Source organism: Loxodonta africana, chromosome 13 (genome assembly GCF_030014295.1).
Source record: "Loxodonta africana isolate mLoxAfr1 chromosome 13, mLoxAfr1.hap2, whole genome shotgun sequence".
NCBI classification, from domain to species: Eukaryota; Metazoa; Chordata; class Mammalia; order Proboscidea; family Elephantidae; genus Loxodonta; species Loxodonta africana.
The window spans coordinates 47,244,539-47,270,396 of NC_087354.1; the positions used below are offsets into that span (position 1 = coordinate 47,244,539).

The window sequence follows — 25,858 nt, forward strand, 5'->3', positions numbered from 1 at the left end:
TGCCATGAGTTGGAAGGGACTCCACGGCAACTTTTTTTTTTTTTAAAATATGACCATGGCTAGGTCTTCATCCCTTTCAGCTCCAAACCAAAAGAACACCCAGAACACAAAATTGTAGAGCTGGACCTGGTCTCAGGGGTCAATATTTTCCAAACCCTTAGGTTGATGGGGGAGCCCTGGTGGTGCAATGGTTAAGAGCTATGGCTGCTAACCAAACGTTTGGCAGTTCGTATCTACCAGCTGCTCCTTGGATATCCTATGGGGCAGCTCTACTCTGTCCTACAGGGTGGCTGTGAGTCGGAATTGACTTGAGGGAAATGGGTTTGGTTTTTTTGGTTTCAGGTTGATGCATGCTGAGGGGCAGTAACTTGTCCACATGCACACCTGGGGACAAGGTGTGGGGACAGACTTCAGGTCTCCTGGATCCCATGTCCGCACTTGTTCTGGTGAATCTCAGGGCAAGACACAGTCACTGAACACATGACAAGCGAGTAAGAGGTGGCAGAGATGGGGAAACTCAGAGATGATAAGGGCCGCAGGCCCTGTCACAAGTGACCAAGGAGGCGCTCGCTCTGTCCTAGGGCTGCAACCAGGGCTGGGATTCTCCGGGCAACCCAGGGAGGTGTGGGACCACCTACCTGCTCCAGGGGAATGACGAGGAAGGAGCCGCCGCCCGCACTCTCAGTGACAATGGCCAGGAAGCGGGCATTGACGGCGCAGAAGTGGTTATCATGCACATTCTTGGTGATGGGAATCCCATCGAAGCAGTGCTCCCGGTTGGCCACCTTCCCATAGACATTCCGGAACTTGGAGCTGTGGTATTGCGGACGCCAGGACATCTGTGGGGGCGCAAGAGAGACATGGGTCAGGCTGATCACTGCTTCAGGCAGGGAAGGGCGCTGGGGAGAGGAGAGCTGCTCATCAGGGCGCAGGAGGTGAGCGAGCCCTGGTGCCGGTCCTGAGGAAAGGGGCAAAGGGTAAGGAGCCTCCAAAGGCTCCTGTGCAAGATAACTTACTCTTTTAAAAAAGTACTACAACACCAAAGGCTCACTTAAGGGCATTCGCACTTTTACTTTTTCTTCTTCTGGCACACACGCCCATTCCACCTTCCAGAAAGGTTGTAGGGCCCTTCTACTACCAAGGAACATGCCATGTGGTAGAGCAAACCATCCGTCCAACAACACGTATGGGCTGCCTCAATTCGGTCTGGGAGGTGCATTCAGAGCAGGGTGGGTACTCACAACGGGGAGAGGCCACTGTGACTGGGCCACTGGGGGGTGTCCCCTATGTGCAAGGAGGCAAGACCACCCATTACCATCCCTTCTCTGAGTCTCTCCAGAGCTTCTAGTCCACAAATGCACCCTCAGAAATCCCTTAGTCCTTTATTATGGATTGAATTGTGTCTCCAAAAATAAGTGTTGTAATCCCTAACCCCTTTGTTTTCTGAGTGGTCAAGTGCTACAGCTGCTAACCAAAAGGGGGGCAGTTTGAATCCACCAGGCTCTCCTTGGAAACTCTATGGGGCAGTTCTACTCTGTCCTATAGGGCCGCTATGAGTCTGAATAGACTTGATGGCAACAGTTTTTTTTTTTTTTTTAACATTTTCTGATGTAACACCTTTGGAAACTAGGTTCTCTTTACTGTGTTAATGAGGCCATGTCAGTGTGAGGTGTGCCTTAAGCCAATCAACTCTGAGATATAAAATGAGCTGATTAGGCACAGAGAAGGAAGCAGATATGGGAGAAGACAGACGCCAGGCCATGTGAAGATCACCAAGGGACTAAGGGACAGAAGCTAAAAGGAGACAATGACCTTCCCCCACAGCCATCAGAGACAAAGCCTTCCCCTAGAGCCAGCACTCTGAATTCAGACTTCTAGTCTTCTAAACGGTGAGAAAATAAAATTCTGTTTGTTAAAGCCACCCACTTGTGGTGTTTCTGTTACAGCAGCACCAGGTAACTAAGACAGTCCAATGCATTGTGGTGATGACAATGACTATCATCATCATTATCATTTTCAGGCACAGAGAGGCTAAGTGACTTGTCCGAGGCCACACAGTTAAAGAGTAGGGCCATGACGTGACTCTTAGAATGATACATCTGATGCTTTCAATACCAGATCACACTTTGGAGCAACCAGGTTTCTCAGCGTATGGTCCACAGATCACCTGTATCAAAATCATCTGGAGTGGGGAGGTTTGTTAGAAATGCTGATTCCTCAGCTCAAGTCCAGACCTACTGAATCCAGTAGTTTGAGAACAGAGCCCCCAAATCAGCATTTTAATCCAGCTTGCTCCCCTACCCCACACTAGTGAGTGTGAAGTAGTTTTGAGAGCCCCTGCCTAAGAGAGCAGAGTGGAACCCCTCCCAGGCCACTATCCCTGACACAGGCTCTACCACCTAACCAGCTAATTGATGTTTGGTTGGCCCCTACAGCATGTCTGCCCTGTGCTAGGCTAACAGAGAACACACGGGTGGAAGACTGAATGGGCCGAACAAGACAGATTCCAGCTTTGCTATAGCATGGCGCCTCCTACCGGGAGGTCCTGCAAACAGTCACCATTGAACAGTGAGCCCGATACAGTGCCTGACCCAGCCCTGGTTCACCCCTAGGCCTGGCACACAGCAGGGGCTCAATAAGTGCTTTTTAAATTAATATGCTTCTTGCCCAGCAGACTTTGCCCTTACATATCCCTTCCCCTTCCTGCCAAGTCTCCTGATCTGCCTTGAGTCTCCCACCTCATCTCAGAACAGAAAGGGGCAAGCGAATTTCTTAAGATGAATCTCCAAGGGGAGGAAGAACAAAAGGAAACACCATATAGCAGAATCAGGAAACCAACTCTGGGAATCTGACTGAGTACAAAACCTGGCATTTCATTTAAACAAAGCCAGGAATTAAGCCACAGTTTATCGAAGGAAGAAGTTCAGAACCCAATAAGGAGAATCCCAGGGAAGTCTGCTCGCCTTCAGGCAAATCCTCTTCCCACCTGCTCTCTGGATCCCACACTGCTGCCCCAGTGGTTTTCTCTCTGCTCCCCAGGTCCCAGCCATACCAGTAGCACAGCCCCCCACACTCTCAACTCCTCAGGTCCCAGCCATACCAGCAGCACAGCCCCCCACACCCTCTGCTCCCCAGGTCCCAGCCATACCAGCAGCACAGCCCCCCACACCCTCTGCTCCCCAGGTCCCAGCCATCCCAGCAGCATGGCCCCCCTACATCCTCCACTTTCCTTCCTTCCCTGACTTTGCCCTTGCCGGTCCCCTTTCCAGCCTGCCTTTTCTCTCTGCTGAGTACTGCCCAAGACTGTTCAGGACAAAGGCATGCAGGAGACCATAGAACGGGAGCCTGGTCTAGTCACTTCTGGCTGTGTGGTCTTTCTGGGCATCTGGCTCCTCATCAGGATTGCATCAGCGATTCTCAAAGTGAGTCCTAGGAGGTCACCCAAGGTTCCTTTATGCATGGTACAGAGATGAAGTTTTTAATTTTAGCAGTCATGTGTTTATTTTAATGTGCACTAGAAAAAATATAACTTGCATGCCAGACTCCTGATTTCACAGATATTATTGCTAATGACACTTGAAGGACTAAGGTGCGCCTCACCCAAGCCATGGTGTTTTCAATCGCCTCATATGCATGCGAAAGCTGGACAACGAATAAGGAAGTCTGGAGAAGAACTGACACCTCTGAATTACGGTGTTGGCGAAGAATATTAAATATACCATGTACTGGCAAAAGAATGAATAAATCTGTCTTGGAAGAAGTACAGCCAGAATACTCCTTAGAGCCAAGGATGGTGAGACTTCGTCTCACATGTTCTGGACATGTTATCAGGACGGATCAGTCCCTGGAGAAGGACATCATGCTTGGTAGAGGGCCAGCGAAAAAGAGGAAAACCTTCAATGAGGTGGGTTGACACATTGACTGCAACAATGGGCTCAAGCATAACAACCACCATGAGGATAGTGCAGGACTGGGCAGTGTTTCGTTCTGTTGTACATAGGACCACTATCAGTCGGAACTGACTCAGCAGCACTTGACAACAACAACACTGCTAACAAGGGGAAGTTAAAAAAAAAAAAAAAAGAATCAATTCAAAGAAATACACTAGGTAAATCTAGTACAGATGGTTCATGGACCTGGCAAAAATTCAATCTGAGGTGAGAACGCTGGAAATCGTTCTGGTAGAACATTCTAGATTCTACAGTTTCCATAGTAGAGAAAGAAGGTGCTGAGCTTGCCCATTCCAACCTCCCATTCCTTGCTGGTGCAGTTCCTCTACCTGGAATGCCTTCTCCCTTCTTCTCTGCCCAGCCACAGCTTAGCCTTCAGGACCTGACTCGAACCTGAAGTGGGAACTGCAAATATCCCTGTTCTCCAACATGGGGACTGGAGCCCTGGCGGCACAGTGGTTAAGAACGCAGCTGCCAACCAAAAGGTGGGCAGTTCGAATCCACCAGACACTCCTTGGAAACTTTAGGGGGCAGTTCTACTCTGTCCTACAGGGTTACTCGGAGTCAGAATTGACACCACGGGTTTGGCTTTTTCTACAGTGTGGGAAACCGAGGCGCAGGCAAGTTCAGACAGTTATCAAGGACAGAGTTGACTTGAACCTGATCTTTCTGACTCCGGAGACCACATCATATTTTTTCCAACTTTTTATTATGAAATATTTCAATATACAAAAAAAGTTGAAAAAATAGCCTAACAATCATCTACCACTTAAATTAACAACTGTTAACATTTTACATAATTGCTCTATCTCCCTCTATGTCTGTGTGGTGCAGTGGTTAAGAGCTCGGGTGCTAACCAAAAGGTTGGCAGTTCAAATCCACCAGCCGCTCCTTGGAAACCCTATGGGGCAGTTCTACTGTATCCTATAGGGTCATTATGAGTTGAAATCAACTTAATGGCAACGGGTTTTTGGAGGGGAGGGTTGTGTGTGTGTATTCCTTTCTTTCATGGAATCATTGGACAAGAAATTACCAACTTATGACTTCTGCCCCCTTATTGCTGCAGTGTGCATCTCCTACAAAGGAGGGCAATTTCTTACATAACCACTTCACCGTTCTCACATCGAAGGAAGCTGACAATTTTTCTATACCATCTAATTTCCCAGTCCATATGCAAATTTCTCTAAATATCTTTTACAGCTATTATATTTTTTTTCCATCAGGATCCAATCAAAGGTTCATATGTTGCATTATTTAATCAAGAACATGCCCATTATACATATGTATAGCTACATACACGCACACAGTCACGCATCGCTTAATGGCCATGATACATTCTGTGAAATAGGACGTTGTGTGATTTGGACGTTGTGCACATGCCATACTATGGACGAAGGTCCTTTCAGGCATTTACTTCCAGAATGAGGTTTCGTCCATATTAAAAATTCACTGGGGCAAATAACCTCCCTCTACAATTAGTTTCTTTTTGACGATGACGGCAACACCATTCCTCGTCAAGTTGTCATTCCCAGCATAGTAGACTATATGATTATCTGATTTAAAACGGCCAGTGCCAGTCCATTTCAGCTCACTAATGCCTAGGATAACGATGTTTATGAGTTCCATTTCATTTTTGATGTTTTCCAATTTTCCTAGATTCATACTTTGTACATTCCAGGTTCTGATTATTAATGGATGTTTATAGCTGTTTCTTCGCATTTTGAGTCGTGCCACATCAGCAGATGAAGGTCCTGAAGGCTTTACTCCATCCACGTCATTAAGGTCGACTCTACTTTGAGGAGGCAGCTCTTCCCCAGTCGTCTTTTGAGTGCCTTCCAACCTGGGGGACTCATCTTCCAGCACTGTATCAGACAGAGTTCCGCTGCTATTCATAAGGTTTTCACTGGCTACTGCTTTTCAGAAGTAGACTGCCAGGTCCTTCTTCCTAGTCTGTCTTAGCCTGGAAGCTCAGCTGAAACCTTTCCTCCATGGTGACCCTGCTGGTATCTGAATACCGGTGGCATAGCTTCCAGCATCACAGCAACACGCAAGCCCCCACGGTATTACGAACTGATGGAACAGTATCATTAATATCAGACACAAGCAAAATTTTGCTGAAGATCATTCAGAAATGGCTGCAGCAGTATATCGATAGGAAATTGCCGGAAATTCAGGCCGGTTTCAGAAGAGGACGTGGAACCAGGGATATTATTGCTGATGTCAGATGGATCCTGGCTGAAAGCAGAGAATACCAGAAAGATGTTTACCTGTGTTTTATTGACTATGCAAAGGCATTCGACTGTGTGGATGATAACAAATTATGCATAACATCGCAAAGAAAGGGAATTCCAGAACACTTAATTGTGCTCATGAAGAACCTTTACATAGCTCAAGAGGCAGTTGTTCAGACAGAATGAGGGGATACTGATTGGTTCAAAATCAGGAAAGGTGTGCACCAGGGTTGTATCCTTTCACCACACCTATTCAATCTGTATGCTGAGCAAATAATATGAGAAGCTGGACTATATGAAGAAGAACGGGGCATCGGGATTGGAGGAAGACTCATTAACAACCTGTGTTATGCAGATGACACAACCTTGCTTGCTGAAAGTGAAGAGGACTTGAAGCACTTACTAATGAAGATCAAAGACCAAGGCCTTCAGTATGGATTACACCTCAACATAAAGAAAACAAAAATCCTCACAACTGGACCAATGAGCAACATCATGATAAATGGAGATAAGATTGAAGTTGTCAAGGATTTCATTCTACTTGGATCTACATTCAACACCCATGAAAGCAGGAGTCAGGAAAGCAAAAGACAAATTGCATTGCGCCAATCTGCTGCAAAAGACCTCTTTAAAGTGTTGAAAAGCAAAGATGTCACCTTGAAGACTAAGGTGCTCCCGACCCAAGTCATGGTGTTTTCAATCGTCCCCTACGCCTGTGAAAGCTGGACGATGAATAAGGAAGACGGAAGGAGAATTGATGACGTTAAATTGCGGTGTTGGCGAATATTGAATATACCATGGACTGCCAAAAGAAAGAGCAGATCTGTCTTGGAAGAACTACAACCAGAATGCTTCTCAGAAGCAAGGATGGCGAGACTGCATCTTATATACTTTGGATGTGTTGTCAGGAGGGATCAGTCCCTAGAGAAGGACATCATGCTTGGCAAAGTACAGGGTCAGTGGAAAAGAGGAAGACCCTCAACAAGATGGATTGACACAGTGGCTGCAACAATGAGCTCGAGCATAACAGTGATTGTAAGGGTGGCGCAGGACCGGGCAGTGTTTCATTCCGTTGTGCATCGGGTCGCTACGAGTCGGAACCGAATGGACAGCACCTAAGAACGACAACTACACAATTAGTTTATTTAGGGTTTCCACAAATTCTGCTGCTGCCCCTGCATCAGCACTCACAGACTCACCACTTCCTTTCACACTATGCAGCGAAAAACATTGTTTGAAGCTCTTGAACCACGCAGAGCTAGCTAGCCCTAAACTCGATATCTTAGTCTGGTCCTGATTTTTTTCTTTAAGAATCTCAAACAGACTTCATGCCTTAGCAGTGACGGTCAACATGCTGAGGGGGGTTCGCTTTTGTGTTTGGTCCTCAGTCCGTGTCATTAGCAATTTCTCCGTATCCGATATAGGTCTGTCTCGCATTGTCATTAGCCTTGCAGCTTTCAGTGGAGCCAAGCCTTTAACAGCGTGGAGTATTTTTTCTTTGTTTTTGAGGATCTTAATGATTGTCAAGTGTGACATGCCTAAATCTGATATGTCCCATTCTCTGACCAGGATTTCTGAACTGTGTTATAACCTTATGGGACCGCGGACGTATATGCAGTCAGACACTCCCTGAATGGACGTTATGCAGTGCACGACTATATATATATACATATATATCCCATTTTGTTGTGCATGGGGTCACCATCAGTTGGGTGCCAACTTGACAACAGCTAACAACAGCAAATGTATATATACACGTGTGTGTGCACATGTGTGTATGTACGTGTGTATTTTTTTAATGACATTGGATTTTTGAAGTGACTGAGTCTGAGTTGTCTTAGGAAATTTTCCAGGGACTTCTCTCATGTTGCCTAGTGGCATCACTGAAGTCATTCCTGTGTCCCACATAAACTTTAGGAGTCAAGCCTAAAGACTTGATGAGCATCATGGATTGAATTATGTCCCAATGTGGGTATCAACTTGGTTAGGCTTTGCTTCCCAGTATTGAGTGGTTGTCCTCCATTTTGTGATTGTAATTTTATGTTCAGAGGATTAGGGTGGGATTGTAACACCACCCTTACTCAGGTCCCCTCCCTGATCCAATGTAAAGGGAGTTTCTCTGGGGTGTGGCCTACACCACCCTTTATTTCTCAAGAGATAAAAGGAAAGGGAAGCAAGCAGAGAGTTCAGGACCTCATACCACAACAAAACAGCACCAGGAGCAGAGCACATCCTTTGGACCAGGGGTCCCTGTGCTTGAGAAGCCCCTTGACCAGGAGAAGATTGAGGACAAGGACCTTCCTCCACGGCCGACAGAGAGAGAGCCTTCCCCTGAAGCTGACACCCTGAATTTGGACTTTTAGCCTACTTTACTGTGAGGAAATAAATTTCTCTTTGTTAAAGCCATCCACTTGTGGTATTTCTGTTACATCAGTACTAGGTGACTAAGACAATGAGATTTAGGTTAAAGATGTCCCCATAATTAATCACTTGGCTTTGGCAGGGGTGAGGGATGGAGAAGAGAAGGCAGAGGGAATAGTGTGAGTTTGTGCTTGGCCCAGCTGGAGACACTGAGGGGGCTGGGCTCTCCAGAGGCAAGAGTCTGCTCTGGAGGAAGGTGGGACAGGAGCTGGAAGCCCTGGGGGGCCCAATCAGGCACCAGCACACACTCTGGGCCAAAGCAGGGCGTCTGCAGGCCCTGGGCGTCTGATCTTTCAGCCCTCCATTACTAAGGGCTGACTTCATTCTGAGGTCAGAGGCATGGGTGTATAAGCAGGGAACCGAAGACTCCTCCCTACTCTGCCAGAGGGAGGAGGTCCCACAGAGGCCTGGAACTGGAGGATGGGGCCAGGCCCCAACAGGAAATCAGTGGGGGTGACCAAGAAGTGACCTGAAATCTGGTCCTCTATCCCCAGGTCCTGGTGGATGTCCTCCGCTGGTTCTGGTGGGGGCAGGAGACACTCTTGGAACCTATCAGCACCACTGGGCACAAGGTTGGGGCACATTTGAGCTTCATTAAAAGAAGGAATTTCTTCATAGTTAGAGTTGCCTGAGATGGGAAAAGAAGCTGCTGGATAGGCAGTGAGTGCCAAGTCCTTGGAAGTGTTCAAGATTCAGGTGGATGACGTTGGTCAAGGTCAATGTGGTACAATGGATGAGACTAGATGGTCTTCCAGCTCCAAGATTTAAGAGCTCTTCTGCTTTATTGTAAAGAGACTGTTTTGCAGAGAAGAATATACCAGCTTTGGTGTCAGCGTGGAGCCTGGTGGCCCAGTGGTTAAGAGCTAGGCTGCTAACCAAAAGACCTGCAGTTCAAACCCACCAGCTGCTCCTTGGAGACCCAGGGCAGTTCTACTCTGTCTATAGGGTCGCTATGAGTCAGAATCAACTCGACGGTAGTGGATTCAGGGGTCAATGTACCAAGCAGGAATCCTGGTTCTGCTGCCCTGGCTGTATCCCCTTCTCTGTAAAATGGGGACCACCATGCCTCCCAGCTGGGTGGCTGTAACCCTGAGTGACAATGGCTCTTCCACTGTCACATGCCATCTCCTCACAGGGCATCCCACAGAGCTGCTTAACACTTGACCTCTATTTTAAACTTTAGGATTGTATGTTTTCTCTCTCCACGACTGGATTATAAATTACTGATCATCCAACTCCTACTGGCCCCTGCGCAGTCCCAACCCACCCTGTGACTGATCCAGGGCTCCCGGGAACTGGTGCCTCCTGAGGACTCTGGCTGAATAATCCTTCTGTGTGCTGGGAGGGCAGGAGCCACGGCCAGGCACAGCCTCCCTCACATACCTCCCCCGACCCAGGGCTTGCCTTCAGCTTGCTGAGGCTCTGGGTTTCATTTTCAGGCTGATGCCCACCCCTCTGGTCACAGGGTGAGGGTCTCATCTTCCCCCTCCCCTCATGAGCCCCTCCTCTACTGAGTTCCTCCTTCCAGTCAGGCAGGCCCCATCTCTTCTGGGCTCCTTGTCCCCAGAACACTGAGACCTCTGAACTTAATGCTGCTCTCAGCTGGGCTTAGTGAGCCCCTGGCTGCAGACAGCACCTGTATCAACAGGTGGACCACCCGCAGGACAAACCCACAAAGCCCACACACAGCCAGGATCATCTCCAGACACCACCTGACTCAATCCCCACAGCTGTCCGGCAGGCAGAACTGAGCAGGTACTACATTTCCACTAAAAGTATATCTTTATACGTGACTGGGAGTTCCTGGGTGGCAAAAATGGTTACGTGCTTGGCTACACACACAGAGACGCCTCTGAATGAAGGCCTGGTGATCTGATTCCGAAAGGTCACAGACTTTGAAAACCCTGTGGGGCAGTTCTACTCTGCACACATGGGGTTGCCATGAGTCAGAATTGGCTCTACGGCAAGGGTTTATTTATTTATTTATTTATTGAATGTATGGCTAATTCAAGGCCCAGAAGGGTTAAGATTAAGAGACTTGCCCAAAGTCACAAACTATAAAAGTAGCAGAGCCAAGACTTCAGGCAAGAACATCTGACTCTTAATGTACTCTTTTTTCCAACATCATACATATCTTCTTCTCCTTCAGCTTTTCCAGGCCAACACTTACCTCTCCCCACTTGTTCCACACAATACAGGGCACTAAACAAAGGCATAAAGAAACTCTATGCTAGGCAGGGTTTGAGGAATCTCAGCTCTGCCACTTGTTAGCTGTGTGACTTTAGACTAGTCACTCAATCTCTCTGAGCGTCAGTTTCCTTAACAGGGGAATAATATCATCCAGCTCCATGGATGCAATGAAGTGGCCAAATGTAAAGTGCCTGGCAAGGTGTCTGGCACAGGGCAGGTGCTTGCCAAACACTAGTTCTATCTTGTCCCTCTCTCCTGTAAGGGAGGGTCCCTGCCCTCCAAGAATTAATCGTTTATTGGGAGAGGCCAGGCTCTGCCAGGAGGAGGAAGGGGCTGGGCTGGACTGGGGCCAAGGTCAAGGGGAGGAGGGGGAGACTTCAGCCTCCAGATGTGCACAGCTGCTGAGCTGTTCCCTGGCGGCCTCTCCCTCAGCCCCGGGCCATCCCTGTCTCCCTCTGAGAGGAGGAGGGCCTGGAAGGAAGAACTATTTATTTCATTGCTGAATGGCCCTTGTAGCCTCTCAAGAAATGGAGGCTGGCTTTTTCCTCCCCTGAGATAATCACTACGTACACCCCACATGGAAGCAAATTGCACCCTGTCCCTTGGATCCCAAAAGTGATTTATTGTGGCCAGCAGAGGCACTTTCTAGATGACAACTATAACACAGTCCCCAACCGGAATATAAAATATACAAGGGCAGATTTTTTTTCTTGTCACCGGCTCAGGTGAGGGCGCTTTGTATACAAGATCCAGGGATGGGGAGCACCCTGGAGAGAGCAGCCAGGGGAGCCCAGGAGACCACCGAGACCACTGGTGGCTGCCAGGCCCTTGTTCCCATGGGGCTGCCCATTGGGATACACAAGAGAGCCACCTCCTGACCGTGTGCTGTCAAAGACACTTGACTGGGTCACTACTACCTGTGACCTGGGACATGTCACCTTCCTTCTCCAGGCCTCAGGGTCCTCTCCCATGAAATGTGGTAACAACCATGCCTACGTCTTGCAATCTGCATAAGGATGGGATATGAGAACACAGAGAAAGGGGTTTTGCAAATGGGAGACACCTTATGAATGGAAGATACTATTATCACTATCTCCGGCTCATTCACCTACAACATTCTAGGCCTGTGAGCAATAGCTGGGCACCTACCCCTCCTCCATCTCTGAATCTGCTTCCCTAGGTCCAGGACTCGGCAAGGGGACATAGTGCATGTTTCCAGATTGGAAAGAGCCAAAGTGAGTCAGCCCAGGGCCCCGAAAAGCCTGGGCAGTAATAACTAGTAGAGTCTAAGGTTCAGCTTCCTCCTCTCTAAAATAAAGGGGCTGAAATTCTCTTCTTTTTTTTTTAGCAGAAGAACCCCTTCTCCAAATAAAAAAGTACTCTGAACTCCAAATATGCAAGCAGAATTGGAGGTATGTGGATTCAAGTTGAGAAGGAATCTGGGACCATCTCCAAGCAGTGGCCCTGGGACTACACTGCGGAACCCTGGGGCTGCATGGAACCCAGTTTGAGAACCTCTGCGTTCTAGCTGGCTCAGCCACTAACTTGGGGGCAGGTTCCTCCTCCTCCTCCTCCTCCTCCTCCTCCTCCTCCTCTTCTTCCTTCCGCAGGTGTCTGGACCAGGCTATCTAGCTCTGCCATTTCACGGTCTAGCCCAGGATGCTGGGTTCTCTCTGGCTTCCAAGACTTCGGAGAAGATGCTGTAGCCATTTAAGAATTCCCAGCACAGAGAAGCTGGACCACACGTGTTCTCTCTTAAATGCTCTCTGAGTGCTGAATGCACGGAGTTCCTTGAGGGTCCACCTCTGAGTCATCTGTACCCGACGGCACAGCCAACTTCAGCACAGGTGCAAGGGGGGCGAAGCTGACTCGTTGACTTGCTTGTCACCGTTAGGCCCGAGCTCATTTTCCAGCACCACAGCAGTGATGACAGGCGGGTGGCTGACCTCTGAGTCCTAGCTCCACCTCACTCAGGCTGACCTTGGGCAAGTCACTAAACCTGAGTGAACAGGTCCCTGAGACTTAGTGGCCTTACCTAGGACATGACGCTCTTGTAAGGGTGCTGTTCCCCTCTCTTGGAATGTTTCCCATGTACCCGAATGCCTCATTCCTCACTTCCTTCAGGTCTTCTCCCAAAGGTTACCTCTCAATGAGACCTTCCCCATTCACCCTGACTAATCAGGTGTCATTAGCGATCACGCTACATATTTTATTTATCTGGTTTTGTGCTCTCCTGCCTCTCCAGAATGCCAGCTCTGTGAGCTTTGCTGTTTCTTTTGTTCATGGCTCTATCTGCAGTGCCTAAAATGGTGCTTGGCCCAGGGTGACCGCTCAATGACTAGACCTGCCAGTGGGGTAGGGCAGCGGTAAATGTTTAACTGCTGGCTCTCTGGTTTGTAGTATTTGCCAATTTCTGTGGTGTAAATACTCCCATCATAACCAGTTTCAAACTACCACCATGAATGAACTCTGTGGAACTTAGAGTTGGGCTAGCGTTAAACAGCAACAGGAATAAAGCAATAGAGAAAGTGGTAGAGGCTACAGACAGATGGACAATGGGAGGCTATATGAACTGTGTGGTTTTTACCACTTCCCTCAATATAGCATCTTCCAGACCCCTCACTGGTGACGTCCAAACCTGACTGCATCAGAATCATCTGGAGAGGGTGTTGTAAAGGCACGTATCTGTAAACATCTGCACTTATCTAGCCTATGCACCCAAGAGTAGGCTAAAGGTGCGCTGTCCCATATGGTAACTGCTAGCCACTAAAGCCACTAATTTAGATTAATTAAGATTAAATCAAATTAATAATTCAGTTCCTCAGTTACACTAATCACGTTGCAAGTGCTCAATAGCCACATGTGGCTAGTGGCTACCATAGGGGCAACACAGATTACAGGCCATTTCCACTATCACAGGCAGCTCTACTGGACAGCTCTGGTAGAACACTGATTGGCCCCCAAAAGTCACACCCTAGAAGAAAAAGTCATACTGAACTTTCACACCTGCGAGTTCCTGGTGGGATGTGGAAGGATGAAGGAAGGCCACGGTTGGGGGTCACCCCACCATCTCTCTCCCACGCCTAGTGAACAAGGATTCCTGGGTACCAGGCCAGCTCTCCTGCCTAGCCACATGGCTCTTGGGCAAGCGCCTCAGTCTTCTCAATCATGAAATGAGGATTCTTCTCTCCCCGTCTCCGACCAGCTCCATCCTATCTCCCTCATGCTCTCGGGGGGCAGATCAAAGTCAAGTGGGGATGGGATGACTGGGATGGTTCTTCTCAGCAAATGGGAGGATACAGATGGTTTGTAACCACGGCCACCACAGATGTTGCACTCTGCCCATCGCCCAGACCAAGCTGAGCCACACATATAGTCTATCCCTGGACCAGACCTTTCCTGCTCTGTTGAGCTGGACGTGTGAGGAGGGGCTACAGGCCTCCTCTGTCTTGCTCTCTTGAGGCAGCCTACCTCTCAGGAGTCTTTCCAGAAGCCCAGAGCCTGTTTGGTGCTCCCCTTGCTCCTGGATCATCACACTAATAGCCAACACTGACTACGTTCTCACTATGAGCTAAGTGTTTAACGTACATTCCACCCTAAAAACATTCCACCCTAGAGTCCTCATAACAACCCCCAGGAGTAGGTACAATTACCATCCCCATATACAGACGAAGCTGGGCTGATCTGAGGTCACTTAGGTAGAGGAGCTGGGATCTGGACTAGATGTGGCACCAAGTCTCTACTTGTCTGTTTTCCAACTACGCTGGATGTGACTGAGGGCAGAGACCCTGTCTCATTCCTCCTATTTTCCTGGGGCTTATCAGGGCTTAGTACAGAGCATGTGTTGATAAACGTTTACTAAATAAATGAGTGAGTGACGGAATAGAAGGAAGGGGATAAGGAAGAGCAGACCCTGACCCCCACCCTCAAAGTCTCCGAAAGCCACCATGGTGCTCCCAGATCACAAACCTTGTCCATTCTTTTATCTACAGGGCCAGATGTCCAGCTCGTGACATCGGACCTGGGCAGAAAGCCGGAAGAAGCAAAAGTCTGGCTCCCTCTAAGCTCAGCCTTCTCCTCCATGTGGTCCCAACACAGAAAGGCGTTCATCAAACCATAGCCTGCCAGAGCAGAAAAGGACCCGTGGATCCACTGAAGTTCAGCCTTTCATTTTATAGATGGAAGCTCAGAGAAGGGAAATGACTTGTCCAAGGTCACACAAGATTACCTGACTCCCAGGCCTCCTGTCCCTGGAGCATAGGATGTAGAGATCCCTGCAAGCCAACCCAGTGGGAATGTCTGGGCCCGGAAGAGTCAGAGTGGCCCCCCAGGCCCCACCCAGGAAGCGCCCTTCCCTCCACCCAGGTTCTGGGTTCTGGGTTCTCTGCCCAGGCGAGGGAAGGAGGCGGATCTCAGAGCACAGACCTAGCAGATGGTTTCTATTTGCAGCCACTGAGCCTGGTCTACGCCAGACTCCTGACCTATTTTGAGGAACTGAGGACGCCGCTGGCTCAGGGATGGCCTCCCACTTGTACCTCCCTAACCCACAGTCTGGCAGCAGATCGCTGGGCGGTTCAGAGCCGGAACAGTAGTGGGGGAAAACCTTTGAAAATGAGGCTTGCATGGATGGTCTAAAAGCTCGAACTCCAGAGAAGAAGTCTGTGGCATGTGAGCCTCAGGCCACCTGCCTAGAGTCACCTGAGGTGTTTGTGGAAATGCAGGTCACTGGGCTCCACTCCAGGTCTGCAGAAGCGCAGTCTCTAGGAGGGGGCCCAGGAATCTGCATTTGAACCAGGTTACCCAGGTGGTTCCTGCTTGCTCTTTGCCATTCACTGTACAGTCAGTCTGTTGGCATATAGCGTTGGAGCTTGTCGGGAACGCAGATTGCAGAATCCTGAGCCCCATCCCTGACCTACATCCGATCGACATTTTAACAAGATCCTCAAATGATTCGCAAATACATTAAAGTTCAGAAACACCGCTCCAGTTGCCCGCTTCTCAAACTTGAGCTTACGTCAGAATCTTCTAGAGGGCTTGTTAAAACAGATTGCTGGGCTCCATCCCCAGAGTTTCTGATTCAGGAAGTCTGTGGTGGGGCCAAGTGAGCCCTGGTGGCACAGTGGTTAATGTGCTCAGCTGCCAACCAAAATGTCGGTAATTTAAACCCACCAACCACTCCAAAGAGAAAGATGTGGCAGTCTGCTTCAGTAAAGATTACAGCCTTGGGAACCCTATGGGCAGTTCTACTCTGGCCTACAGGGCCGCCAGGAGTGAGAATTGACCCCAGGGCAGTGGAGGGTGGGGCATGAGAATCTGCACTTTTAACAAGTTGCAGGTGATGCTGGGGCCCTGGACCCACACTTTAGCCCTTGAGTTCTAGTACAAGGCGCACTGGGCCCTCCGAAGCCCTAGGTCTGAATCCCCACTGGGTCTTTGCTAGCTCTGTGACCCTTCAAGAGTCCCTTTACCTGAGTTTCAGTTTATTCATTTGTAAAATGGATATAATTCATACCTTTTTCCTAGGATAACTGTGAGGATCCAATGAAATGATAATGTATGGAACAGCACTTCGTGAACTGTGAATTATACTGCTATACAAATGTTTTTATGCAAAGCCATTTGTGCCTCAAAAGATATTTTAGGGTATCTCGCTTGCCTGTGACAACCACCCTGTCACAAAGCAAGTCAGTAAGAGCTGGGCCTAATACTTTCCTTCAGGGCTTTATTCTGCATCCCCAGACTGCCAAGCATAAGACTGTGCGCACAGTAACTGCTAAGTAAAGGTTGGTGGCATTCAACCCAAGATTTCTCGTTTTCAGCCCAATTCTTTTTCCACTACAGTCTCTATTCACATCCTCCTTCGTGGCCCTGTGGCCCATGGTAGGGGAGGCTGAGGGACTTTTTTAATAATTTTTATTGTGCTTTAAGTGAAAGTTTACAAATCAACTCAGTCTGTCACACAAAAACCCATATACACTTTGCCACACACTCCCAATTACTCTCCCCGTAATGAGACAGCCCGCTCTCTCCCTCCACTCTCTCTTTTTGTGTTCATTTCGCCAGCTTCTAACCCCTTCCACCTTCTCATCTCCCCTCCAGGCAGGAGATGCCAATATAGTCTCAAGTGTCCACATGATCCAAGAAGCTCACTCTTCACCAGCATCCCTCTCCAACCCATTGTCCAGTCCAATCCATGTCTGAAGAGCTGGCTTCAGGAATGGTTCCTGTCCTGGGCCAACAGAGGGTCTGGGGGCCATGACCACCGGGGTCCTTCTAGTCTCAGTCAGACCATTAAGTCTGGTTTTATGAGAATTTGGAGTCTGCATCCCACTACTCTCCTGCTCCCTCAGGGCCTGAGGGGCTTTTTCTGAAAAAAATGTTGTGTCATTGTCAAAGCTAAAGGCTGAGTTGGGGAGACCCCAAACACACTGGCCATCACCAAGGCTCCTCGCCTGTGAACTGGGCTACGGCTCACTGCCTCAACTCTCAGGATGCTTTGGGAAGCCACGTTGAAGTTCCTTACCCAGCCCCTGGCACGGGGGGTGCTCCCTCAATGCAGGCTTCCTTCCCGCCGCAGGTCTGCATGACCCAGGCACCCTATACCCGGGCACTGTAAGGCTCCCTGTGTTTACCCATGCAGACCTGGCACGGGCTGATGCTGCTTGCTGTCAATAAACCAAAAAGCAAACCAGTTGACACACATGGCGACCTCGTGTGTCAGAGTAGAGGCTGTGCCCCGTACAGTTTTTAATTACTGATAAGTAGATCTCCAGGCCTTTCTTCTGAGGTGCCTCTAGGTAGACGCTACCTGCAACCTTTCTGTTAGCGGCAGAGCTCATTAACTGCTAGCATCACCCAGGACTCCTGTCAACAAAACCTCCTAAAACATTGTGTCAAGTGGGCTTGCTGGGAGGGGGACATCTGAGTGGGAGAAAGCCAGTGCTCCTGTCAGGCCCAGGGGTCCTTCAGAGAACCTACTACTTGTTGGTCCCTGCAGCCAGGAGATCCCTGGACCACCTACCACATAGACCTAGCCTTTGGCTACCCATTACCTTACAATGCAGAAAAACATGGGCTGATAAATTGTCCCTGGGGAAGGTAGTGACAAGGCTTGGACCTTCCCCTTCCCAGGAGATTATTTATCTTAATTACAATCAGAGGGAGAGGGAGAAAAGAACGGTCCGCTAGCTACACCACAGTACCTCTGTTAGAGGATATTGTCGTTGTTAGGTGCCATTGAGTCAGTTCCGACTCATAGCGACACTATTTACAACAGAACGAAACAATACAGAAGTTTTACCACCTCTCAGTGATACCATGTCTCAGTGTTCCACATGAGAAAGCTGAAATCCTGCACGTTAGTGTTCAGCATCTGGTATACAAAAGAGGGCAGACGCCAGCCACATGCGCAGAGTTTCTCTGGAGATTAAACTCTTTGTATTGTCTTCCCTTCTCCCCAAGGGATGTGTGAGTATGTGCAGAGGGGTCACCATTTATTTCCTCCTGGACTCTGGAGACAATTCAACAGGCCTCACCAACTGAGGGCCTAGAAACTAGGACAGGAACTTTGTGATTAAACTTAACGTTACAGAAAAAATAACAGGGTTATTGTTTGGAAAACCTCAGACTGATGTCTGTCTCATGATGGTCTCCATCTTGCACTGGCGGCCTTATGAAAAGAATCTACTAGTGAATTTAGGAGCTGGCAAAGATAAGGGGAGTCTTCCTGGATCTTTGGCCAGCCATTCCGCTAAGACATTCTCTGCTCCCCAAACTTACAAGGGATACAGCCTCACTTTAAGTGGCCATGTTGTGTTCCACATGGCCCTTCAGGAGTGGTCACCTGACCCATGGGCGGCCAATCCATAGGGTGCACAGGGCTCAGCACCGAAGCTCTGCCCAACAAGGGTAACACCCCACACAACGGTGATTGGCTAAACCAATCAGCTCCTCCCACTTGAAGGGTTTGAATATGAGCTCCATTGAACCAGTAATTGGCGGCAAAGGCAGGAGCCAGACGTTGAGAGAGGGGGTGGAGAAGAGGACAGACAGAAGGGTAAAGAGGATACTTTAAAAAAAATATATTAGTGAGCTTTATTCTTTTGTGAAACCCTGGTGGCGTAGTGGTTAAGAGCGATAGCCGCCAACCAAATGGTCGGCAGTTCGAATCCACCAGGCACTCCTTGGAAACTATGGGGCAGTTCTATTCTTTTGCATTTCCTAGTTGTGCCCTTCTGTTTATTCCTCTAAATAGCATCCATTCATCCATTTATCCAGACTACTAGGACTGTTAAAGCAGGAATACAAAAAAAATCAGGTTCTCATATTCAAAATAGGATTTTGCAGCAACATGGTAGTCTTAAAAGCCAGACTTGTTAAGACAGAGGCTTTTCCAAACTTCCGTCTCTCCCTGCTAGCAAATGAAGCATCAGGCAGAGCCGATTTGATCTGGGAGGTCCAGACCCCAGAGGAAGAGGCAAGCCCACCCCCTGCAGCCTGAAGGATTATGGAAATGAGAAGGGAAACAGAGAAAGGAAAGCATGTTCAGATGCCTGTCATGATTTCTCCTAATTTGGGTGGGAATACTGGGAGAGGAGGGGGGACTTTTGCTAGGTAGGTGGAGGGTGGTCCTGAGGGCAGAGGGGTTTCTGCCAGCCTCCTAGTTGGGATTCTGGAATAAGAAAAGACCATTGTTCAGGGCAGTCCTGGGTCAAATAAGGGTGACCCACCAAAATTAGGGAAGCCTTGGTAGTGCAGCTGTTAAGCGCTTGGCTGCTAATCAAAAGATTGGCAGTTTGAACCCACCATGTGGCTCCTCAGAAGAAAGACCTGGCAATCTGCTTCTGTAAAGATTACAGCCTAGAAAAAAAACCCTATGGGGCAGTCCTACTCTGTCACATGGGGACGCTATGAGTTGAAATCGACTCAACGAGTACCTAACAACTACAAAATTAAGATGGCCGAAGGGCATGGCCAGACAGGAAGGGCCTGACATGCTCTCCTGAGCCTCCTTCAGCTCTTGGCTAGTGGAGAGAACCTGACAGTCCCTGCACAACCCTGAGGACAGGCATGGAAGGCCTGAGAGCCGCAGGCCACCCAAGGTTGCCATAGTGAGGAGAAGGCAACTGTATCAGGGCTGTGGGGAAGACAGCTCAGCCTGGGGTGAGATGGCTAGTGAGGAGTAGTTCAAAGTGATGTACAAGGCCAGCAAAGGCCTGGGGTGGATGGGCCCCGGCTTCAGGGCCAAGAACATAATGGACCGCGAGTTTGCCAGCTGCAGACTTCAGCAGTGGATGCCCACAGAATGCCCCAGGATGCGACAGGCCAGCCACACCTCAGGGTGCATCAGCCAAGACACATGCAACAGCCAGAGAATCCCACCATCTGCGATCACATAAGCCCTGGCCATCCGTATCCCCAGGTGCTGTCTGGGAAACAGCCAGAGGGGGAGGAGCTCTGAGAGATGAGCCTTTTGGAGTCATTCAAGCAGAAGCCAAATTACCCAAAAGAGGCTGCGCATCACAAGACTGCTTAAATTACCCATCGTACTGACTTCACTGACTGGGCTGACTGTACGTGCTCTATCCTCATTGTCCTCTGAGACGGGGGCTCCTCAGGGATATCAGAGCGGCTTTCGGAAAAAGTCTACATTTTCATTGCATACTCGTTGTTAGGGCCGCCGTGTAAGATCTTGAAGGCTGTGCACTGCACACATAGACCATGTGAATAGCATGGAGTTATCCAACGTGGGGGACCTACAAGCCACTTCAGAAGTGAGAAGGTGGCCCCAGAAGCAGGAGAGGCAAATTAAGAGCAGTTGCATCCCCATCCCAGAGGTGGGGCTTGAGCAGACAATGAAGTAACAGGAGGACGTAAGCATCTTGGACCTCTCAGACGTCATTCTGGGCTTTGGATGCCTGGTCACGTTGTTGCTCTGGGAGCCTGGGAGGCCTGGCTCCCATCACTCTCCTGCCCTCACATCTGAAAAAACCAGTTGTCAGCTCCGACCATGGCGACCTCATGAGTGTCAGAATAGAACTGTGCTCCACAGGATTTTCAATGGCTGGCTTTTGGGGAGTAGGCCACCAGGTCTATCTTTTGAGGCACCTCTGGGTGGAATCAAACCTCTAGCCTTTCAGTTAGCAGCTAAGCACATTAACCATTTGCACCATCCAGGTGCCCTCAGGTGTATCCTTACAACAAACCCCCATTACTAAGGTCATCAGAGAGCGTCTGCTCTAGTCACCAACAGAGAGCCCAATCCCACGATGCTGGGGACAACCTGTGGCTCTCCCAGGGCAGCGGCTCTGAGCCATTTCAGCAACTTATCTACTCTGGCAGGGGAAGCTCTCTTCCCTGGCCGTTCAAAAGGAGGCGCTGTCCTCTCACAGCTGTGTCAGGACTTTCCCAGGTTGCTGGTGTCAAGAGGTTAATGAATGCACTCCAAGAGGTCACTGACCATCCTGTCCCTGAGGACCCACTCTCCACTAAGCACCTGCATTTCCTGGCTGCAGCCCTCACCTGGCTTTTGGCATCTATTTCACGGTCTGACTAGTTCTCTGGAAGGCTAGAAGCTGGGCCAACATCCCAGCTCTGAAGACTTGAAAGAGCAGGTACTCTAAAGTCAGACAGATCTGGGAAAGCCTAGCTCAATCACTTACTAGGTATGGACCTTACATGCCCTGGACAAGCTAATTAGCTTTCTGGAGCTTGAGTTCTCATCTGTAAAAATGGGGAGTAGCAATGTAACTTCTTGCAGCAGTTTGCATCCTCTGGGTCTCCTTCAGAGAGCCCTGTATGCGGCAGGCAGTCGTAACGAATGGATGGGTAAGCGACTGGCTGGGGGGGGGTGGGGTGGGGAGTCAAGTCTAACTCAGAACTCTCCCATAGCTTTGGCCGTCTGGGTGTTCCTGGGAGCAGTGGCACAACTGCCTAGACAATGGGGGTATAGCAGATGCTGCTGATTGGCCACATACCAACTATTCCCACCCCCTCCCCACCCACCTCCACTACAGAGTCTGAAAAGGCTGGGTACTTACTGTCCCAGCATCCCTCATGACCCAGTTTTGGCCAATAAGACATAAGAGGAAGTCTGATGGGGTGGGGGAGGATTCTGGGAAAGATTTTTTCTCAATAATAGAAGAAAAAAGACACACAAGAAGGGCTCTTTTCGGCCTACTGGTTGATGCCCTGCTTCTTGCCTTTGTTTGCATTTGAGAATATAAAGCCTGGAGCTGTGGCAGCCATCTTGTGACCGTGAGGTACCATTTGCAGTATCAAAAGCCCGAATGGTGAGGAGGCAGACCAACAGGATAGAAAAAGCCTTGCTCCTTGCTGACACTGTTCAACCACCAAATCACTCCTAGGACTTCCTCCTTCCAGGCCTTTTGTTCAGTATACCATAAATAGCTCTATGGCTTGAGTCATTCTTGGTTGGCTTTTTTTGTTACTTGCAGCCAACAGCACTGCAACTGAGAGAAATGAAGAAGAGAATAGCAGACCTCTGAGTCTTTGGACACTGTCTGTCACCTGTCCCCCAGGAAGTCACTCTGTCCCTGTGAGGTCTCTCTGCCCCACAGCCAAGAACCTAGAGATTGTAAGGCGGTCCAGGCCTCACACGCCCCTACCTGAGCCCAGCGGGCCTCCCCCTGCCAAGGACAGAGAAACTCAAGGGCCCCTCCATTCCCTTTCCAGGTTTTGTCTCATCCCCTAGCAGAGTTCCTCAGGGTGGGCTGATGAGCCACCTCTGCCTCCTGTGCAGGTTGCTGGAACACCCGCGCAGCTCAGGGGATAATAATGACAACAACTGGGGACAAGAAGCCATAATCAGATTCATTCTGCTCATTGCTACACAACCACTCTACACCTTCCCAGGTCCAGTAACGCTGCAAAGCCTTAAAGGAGATTTTCCCCCCTTTTATTTCTTTATTCCGCTGAATGCTGTTATTACCACAGAAACCATAAGGGAAGAGGGGTAGAGATTAAAATGAGCTAATGTATGTAAAACTTTGGCCCCCGTGCCTGGGGGGGACAGTCAGCAAAGACCAGCGCCCCTCCCTCCCCCTTCCGGTTGAATAGCATTGCTGAGTGACAGGACATGGTCATCGGGCAACTCCTAAAGGGCCATGGAGGCTCTGGTTGGGTGTGCTCCTAATGTCCTTTTGGGATTCTTGGTTTCTGAGGTACTCCTTCTCCTGGGGTGCCTCTCCTCCATAGTGTCCACTTAAATACAGCACACACATGCACACACAGCCCCACACATACATACAGCTGGTCCCTGACTGCACAGAGAGCTGGGGTCACAGGCTCAGGACTCTCAGTATCTTTCTCATCTGAAGCTTTGTGATCTGGCTCCCACAGAGGCCACTCCTGTCACTGACCCTCTACTGGTCCTCTGTCCATTTCACAACCACATTATAAAGCCCTCGATGTTGCCTAGAGCTCAGCCCTTCCAAACACATCATTTCACCCAGTCCTGGTCCCAGGCTGCACTCTTTGCTTTGGGTCCTCTTGGTCACTATGAAAATCAGAGCTGTAGTTCCCTGAGGCCAAACCTCTCCAGGTAGACTCTCTACTCGCCCTCTCCATGGAGTCAGGCCCACCCCAGTCCACAGAGTGCTTTGGTAAGAAGAGTAAAAGCTGCCTCTTCCGCTGGGCAAACACTCTTCTGTGCCAGGGTGGAACTTGGTGGAACTTGGCAGAACTTTGTGGAACTCGGTGAGCGGAACTTGGCCCTCACCAGGCGCCCTTGTGCAAGGCACAACTTGCACAACCATACATGGCAGACCAAGAGGGCCCAAAACAGAGTGCAGCCCAGGACCAGGACTGGGACAAAATGATGGATGTGGAAGGGGTGAGCGCTATGCAGCTTCGAGGCTTTGTATTGTGGTTATTAAGTGGGCAAGGGGCCAGTAGAAGGGTCATGACAGGAACCCTTCCAATCACCCTCCCGTGTTTCTGACTTAAATGCTTCTCCAGGGCATTTGACTACCCCAGATCTTCCAATGTGCAGCAGCCTAGTTGTGTGTGTGTGTGTGTGTGTGTGTGTGTGTGTGTGTGTGTGTGCGCACGTGCGCCGAGGGGTAGGGTAGGCATTACAAAACTCCAGGAAGGTGTGGTGCTCCCCAGCACAATCCATCCTGTGGCTCACCCAGCATCTCGCTGGTCTGGCCTCCTGGGGCTCTTCTCCGCTAACACTAGCTAAAGTCCCAGCCCCTCTGAAGCCCAATTACAATCCATCTCCTGCCCCTAGCTGGGGATGAGTCCCAGGACCCAGGAGACAGGTAGTCCCTCAGCCTGCCCTTTCCCCAGCCCTCCCTGCTTCCCCCTCAAAGAGGGGTGCCTCTGGTGGGAAAGCCCCTCACACCCAGGGCCATTAGGTGAGTCTCAGGGATGAGTGGAGACTGGGTGACCCCATGAAGCCAGGGAAAGTGCATAGACTCTGGGGGTGGATGGAGGGGCCCTTCTCTACCACTAATCAGCTCCTTCCTGGATGTCTTAGCTAGTGCTGCTGTTAACAGAGATAATACCACAAGTATGTGATTCTAGCTAACAGAAGTTTATTTTCTCACAGTTTAGGAGGCTGGAAGTCCCAATTTAGGGCACTGGTTCTTGGGAAATTTTCTCTCTCCGTTCTGGGGAAAGTTCCTTGTCGCTTTGCCGCTTGTGTTCCTCAATTCCCTGGTGATCTCCATGCAGCATGTACCTTCCCCCTATCTGTGCTTGCTTTCTGTGCCTAATCTCAAAAGTAATCAGTTCAAGACACATCCTAACATAACAAAGAAAGCCCTCTTCCCAAATGGGATTACATCCACTAGTACAAGGGTTTAGGGTCTACAACACATATTTTGGGGGGACACAATTCAATCCATTGTACTGGACAAGGTGCTTTACTTCTCAGTACCCCAGATGTCTGTCAAAGGGGCATAATAACAGCACTTCCCATGGGGTTGATACAGGCATTGAGCAAATGCAGGTAAGACGCTTGCTCCATTACCTGGCACATAGCTGTATGTACTTAATACATGTAGCTATTTCCTGTTGCCTTGTTTAAAATGGGTAAAGCAACATATTGCATGTTTTAATGTATTTGACAGTGTCGTGCTTGCTATGTGTCAGGCACCATTTTAAACACTCCACAAATACTAACTTGCTTAATCCTCATAGCAACTCAACTAGGTAGGTACTATTATCTTTCCCTTACTACAGGGGAGGAAACTGAGGCTCAGAGGTAAAGTAACATGCCCAAGGTCACCCAGGGAAGGAATGGCAGATTTAAACCCAGGCTGTCTAGCTCTGGAGGCTGTGTGCTCAGCCACCAAGCATCAGGCCTCTATTGGTCTCCTATGGCTTCTGTAACTAAGAACCACAGTGCATGGCTTTAAACAACTGAAATCTCTTGTTTTATTGTTCCGAAGGCTGCAAGTCCAAGACCAGGGTGTCGGCTGTGTTGATTCCTTGAAGCTTTGAGGGACAGTCTGTTGAATGCTTCTCTCCTAGCTTCTGGTGGCTCCAAGTGTCCTGGGCTTGCAGCTGCAGCTTTCTATGACATTCCTCCTCTGCCTCCCTGTCTCTGTGTATCTTCTCCTCCTTTGTAAGGACACCAGTCATATAGGATTAGCACCCGCCCTACTGCAGCATGGCCTCACGTTAGCTGATAACACCTTTAAAGATCCTATTTACAAACAAGGCCACATTCACAGGTTCTAGGGTTAGGACTTCAACATAAATTTTAAGGGACACAATTCAGTCCACAACAGTGCCTTTCTATGGCTATTGTGAGAATCAGATGAGATAAGGCATGCAAAGTGCCTGGCACACAGAAGGCACCCACTATATGGCCATGATATTAACATCGCTGTTTATCACTAATACATGCAAAGCTGCCCCTTCTTTGTCTTTCTCTCTCCAGCACATTTTCCTCGAGGTGGGGGGTGGGGGGAGTGTGGTGGCACTCTACAGATGGCTTCCTGCCTGGTTTCCAGTTTGGGAGCAGGGAAGGAAGACCTCGGCTACACAGGAGAGTGAGTAACTCGCTCAGCCCAGAACCGCACCAGACCAGAACAT

At 49.3% G+C, this 25,858-nt stretch overlaps 1 protein-coding gene across 1 annotated transcript in view; it reads right to left on the reverse strand.

The window, feature by feature from the left end:
• Positions 1–25,858, reverse strand: part of CORO2B (coronin 2B) — a 173,100-nt gene that overhangs the window by 86,361 nt on the left and 60,881 nt on the right. The window contains exon 2 of the mRNA XM_064267337.1: positions 639–839. Within this exon, the coding sequence (XP_064123407.1) occupies positions 639–839 (201 nt within the window). The remainder of the gene's footprint in view (positions 1–638; positions 840–25,858) is intronic.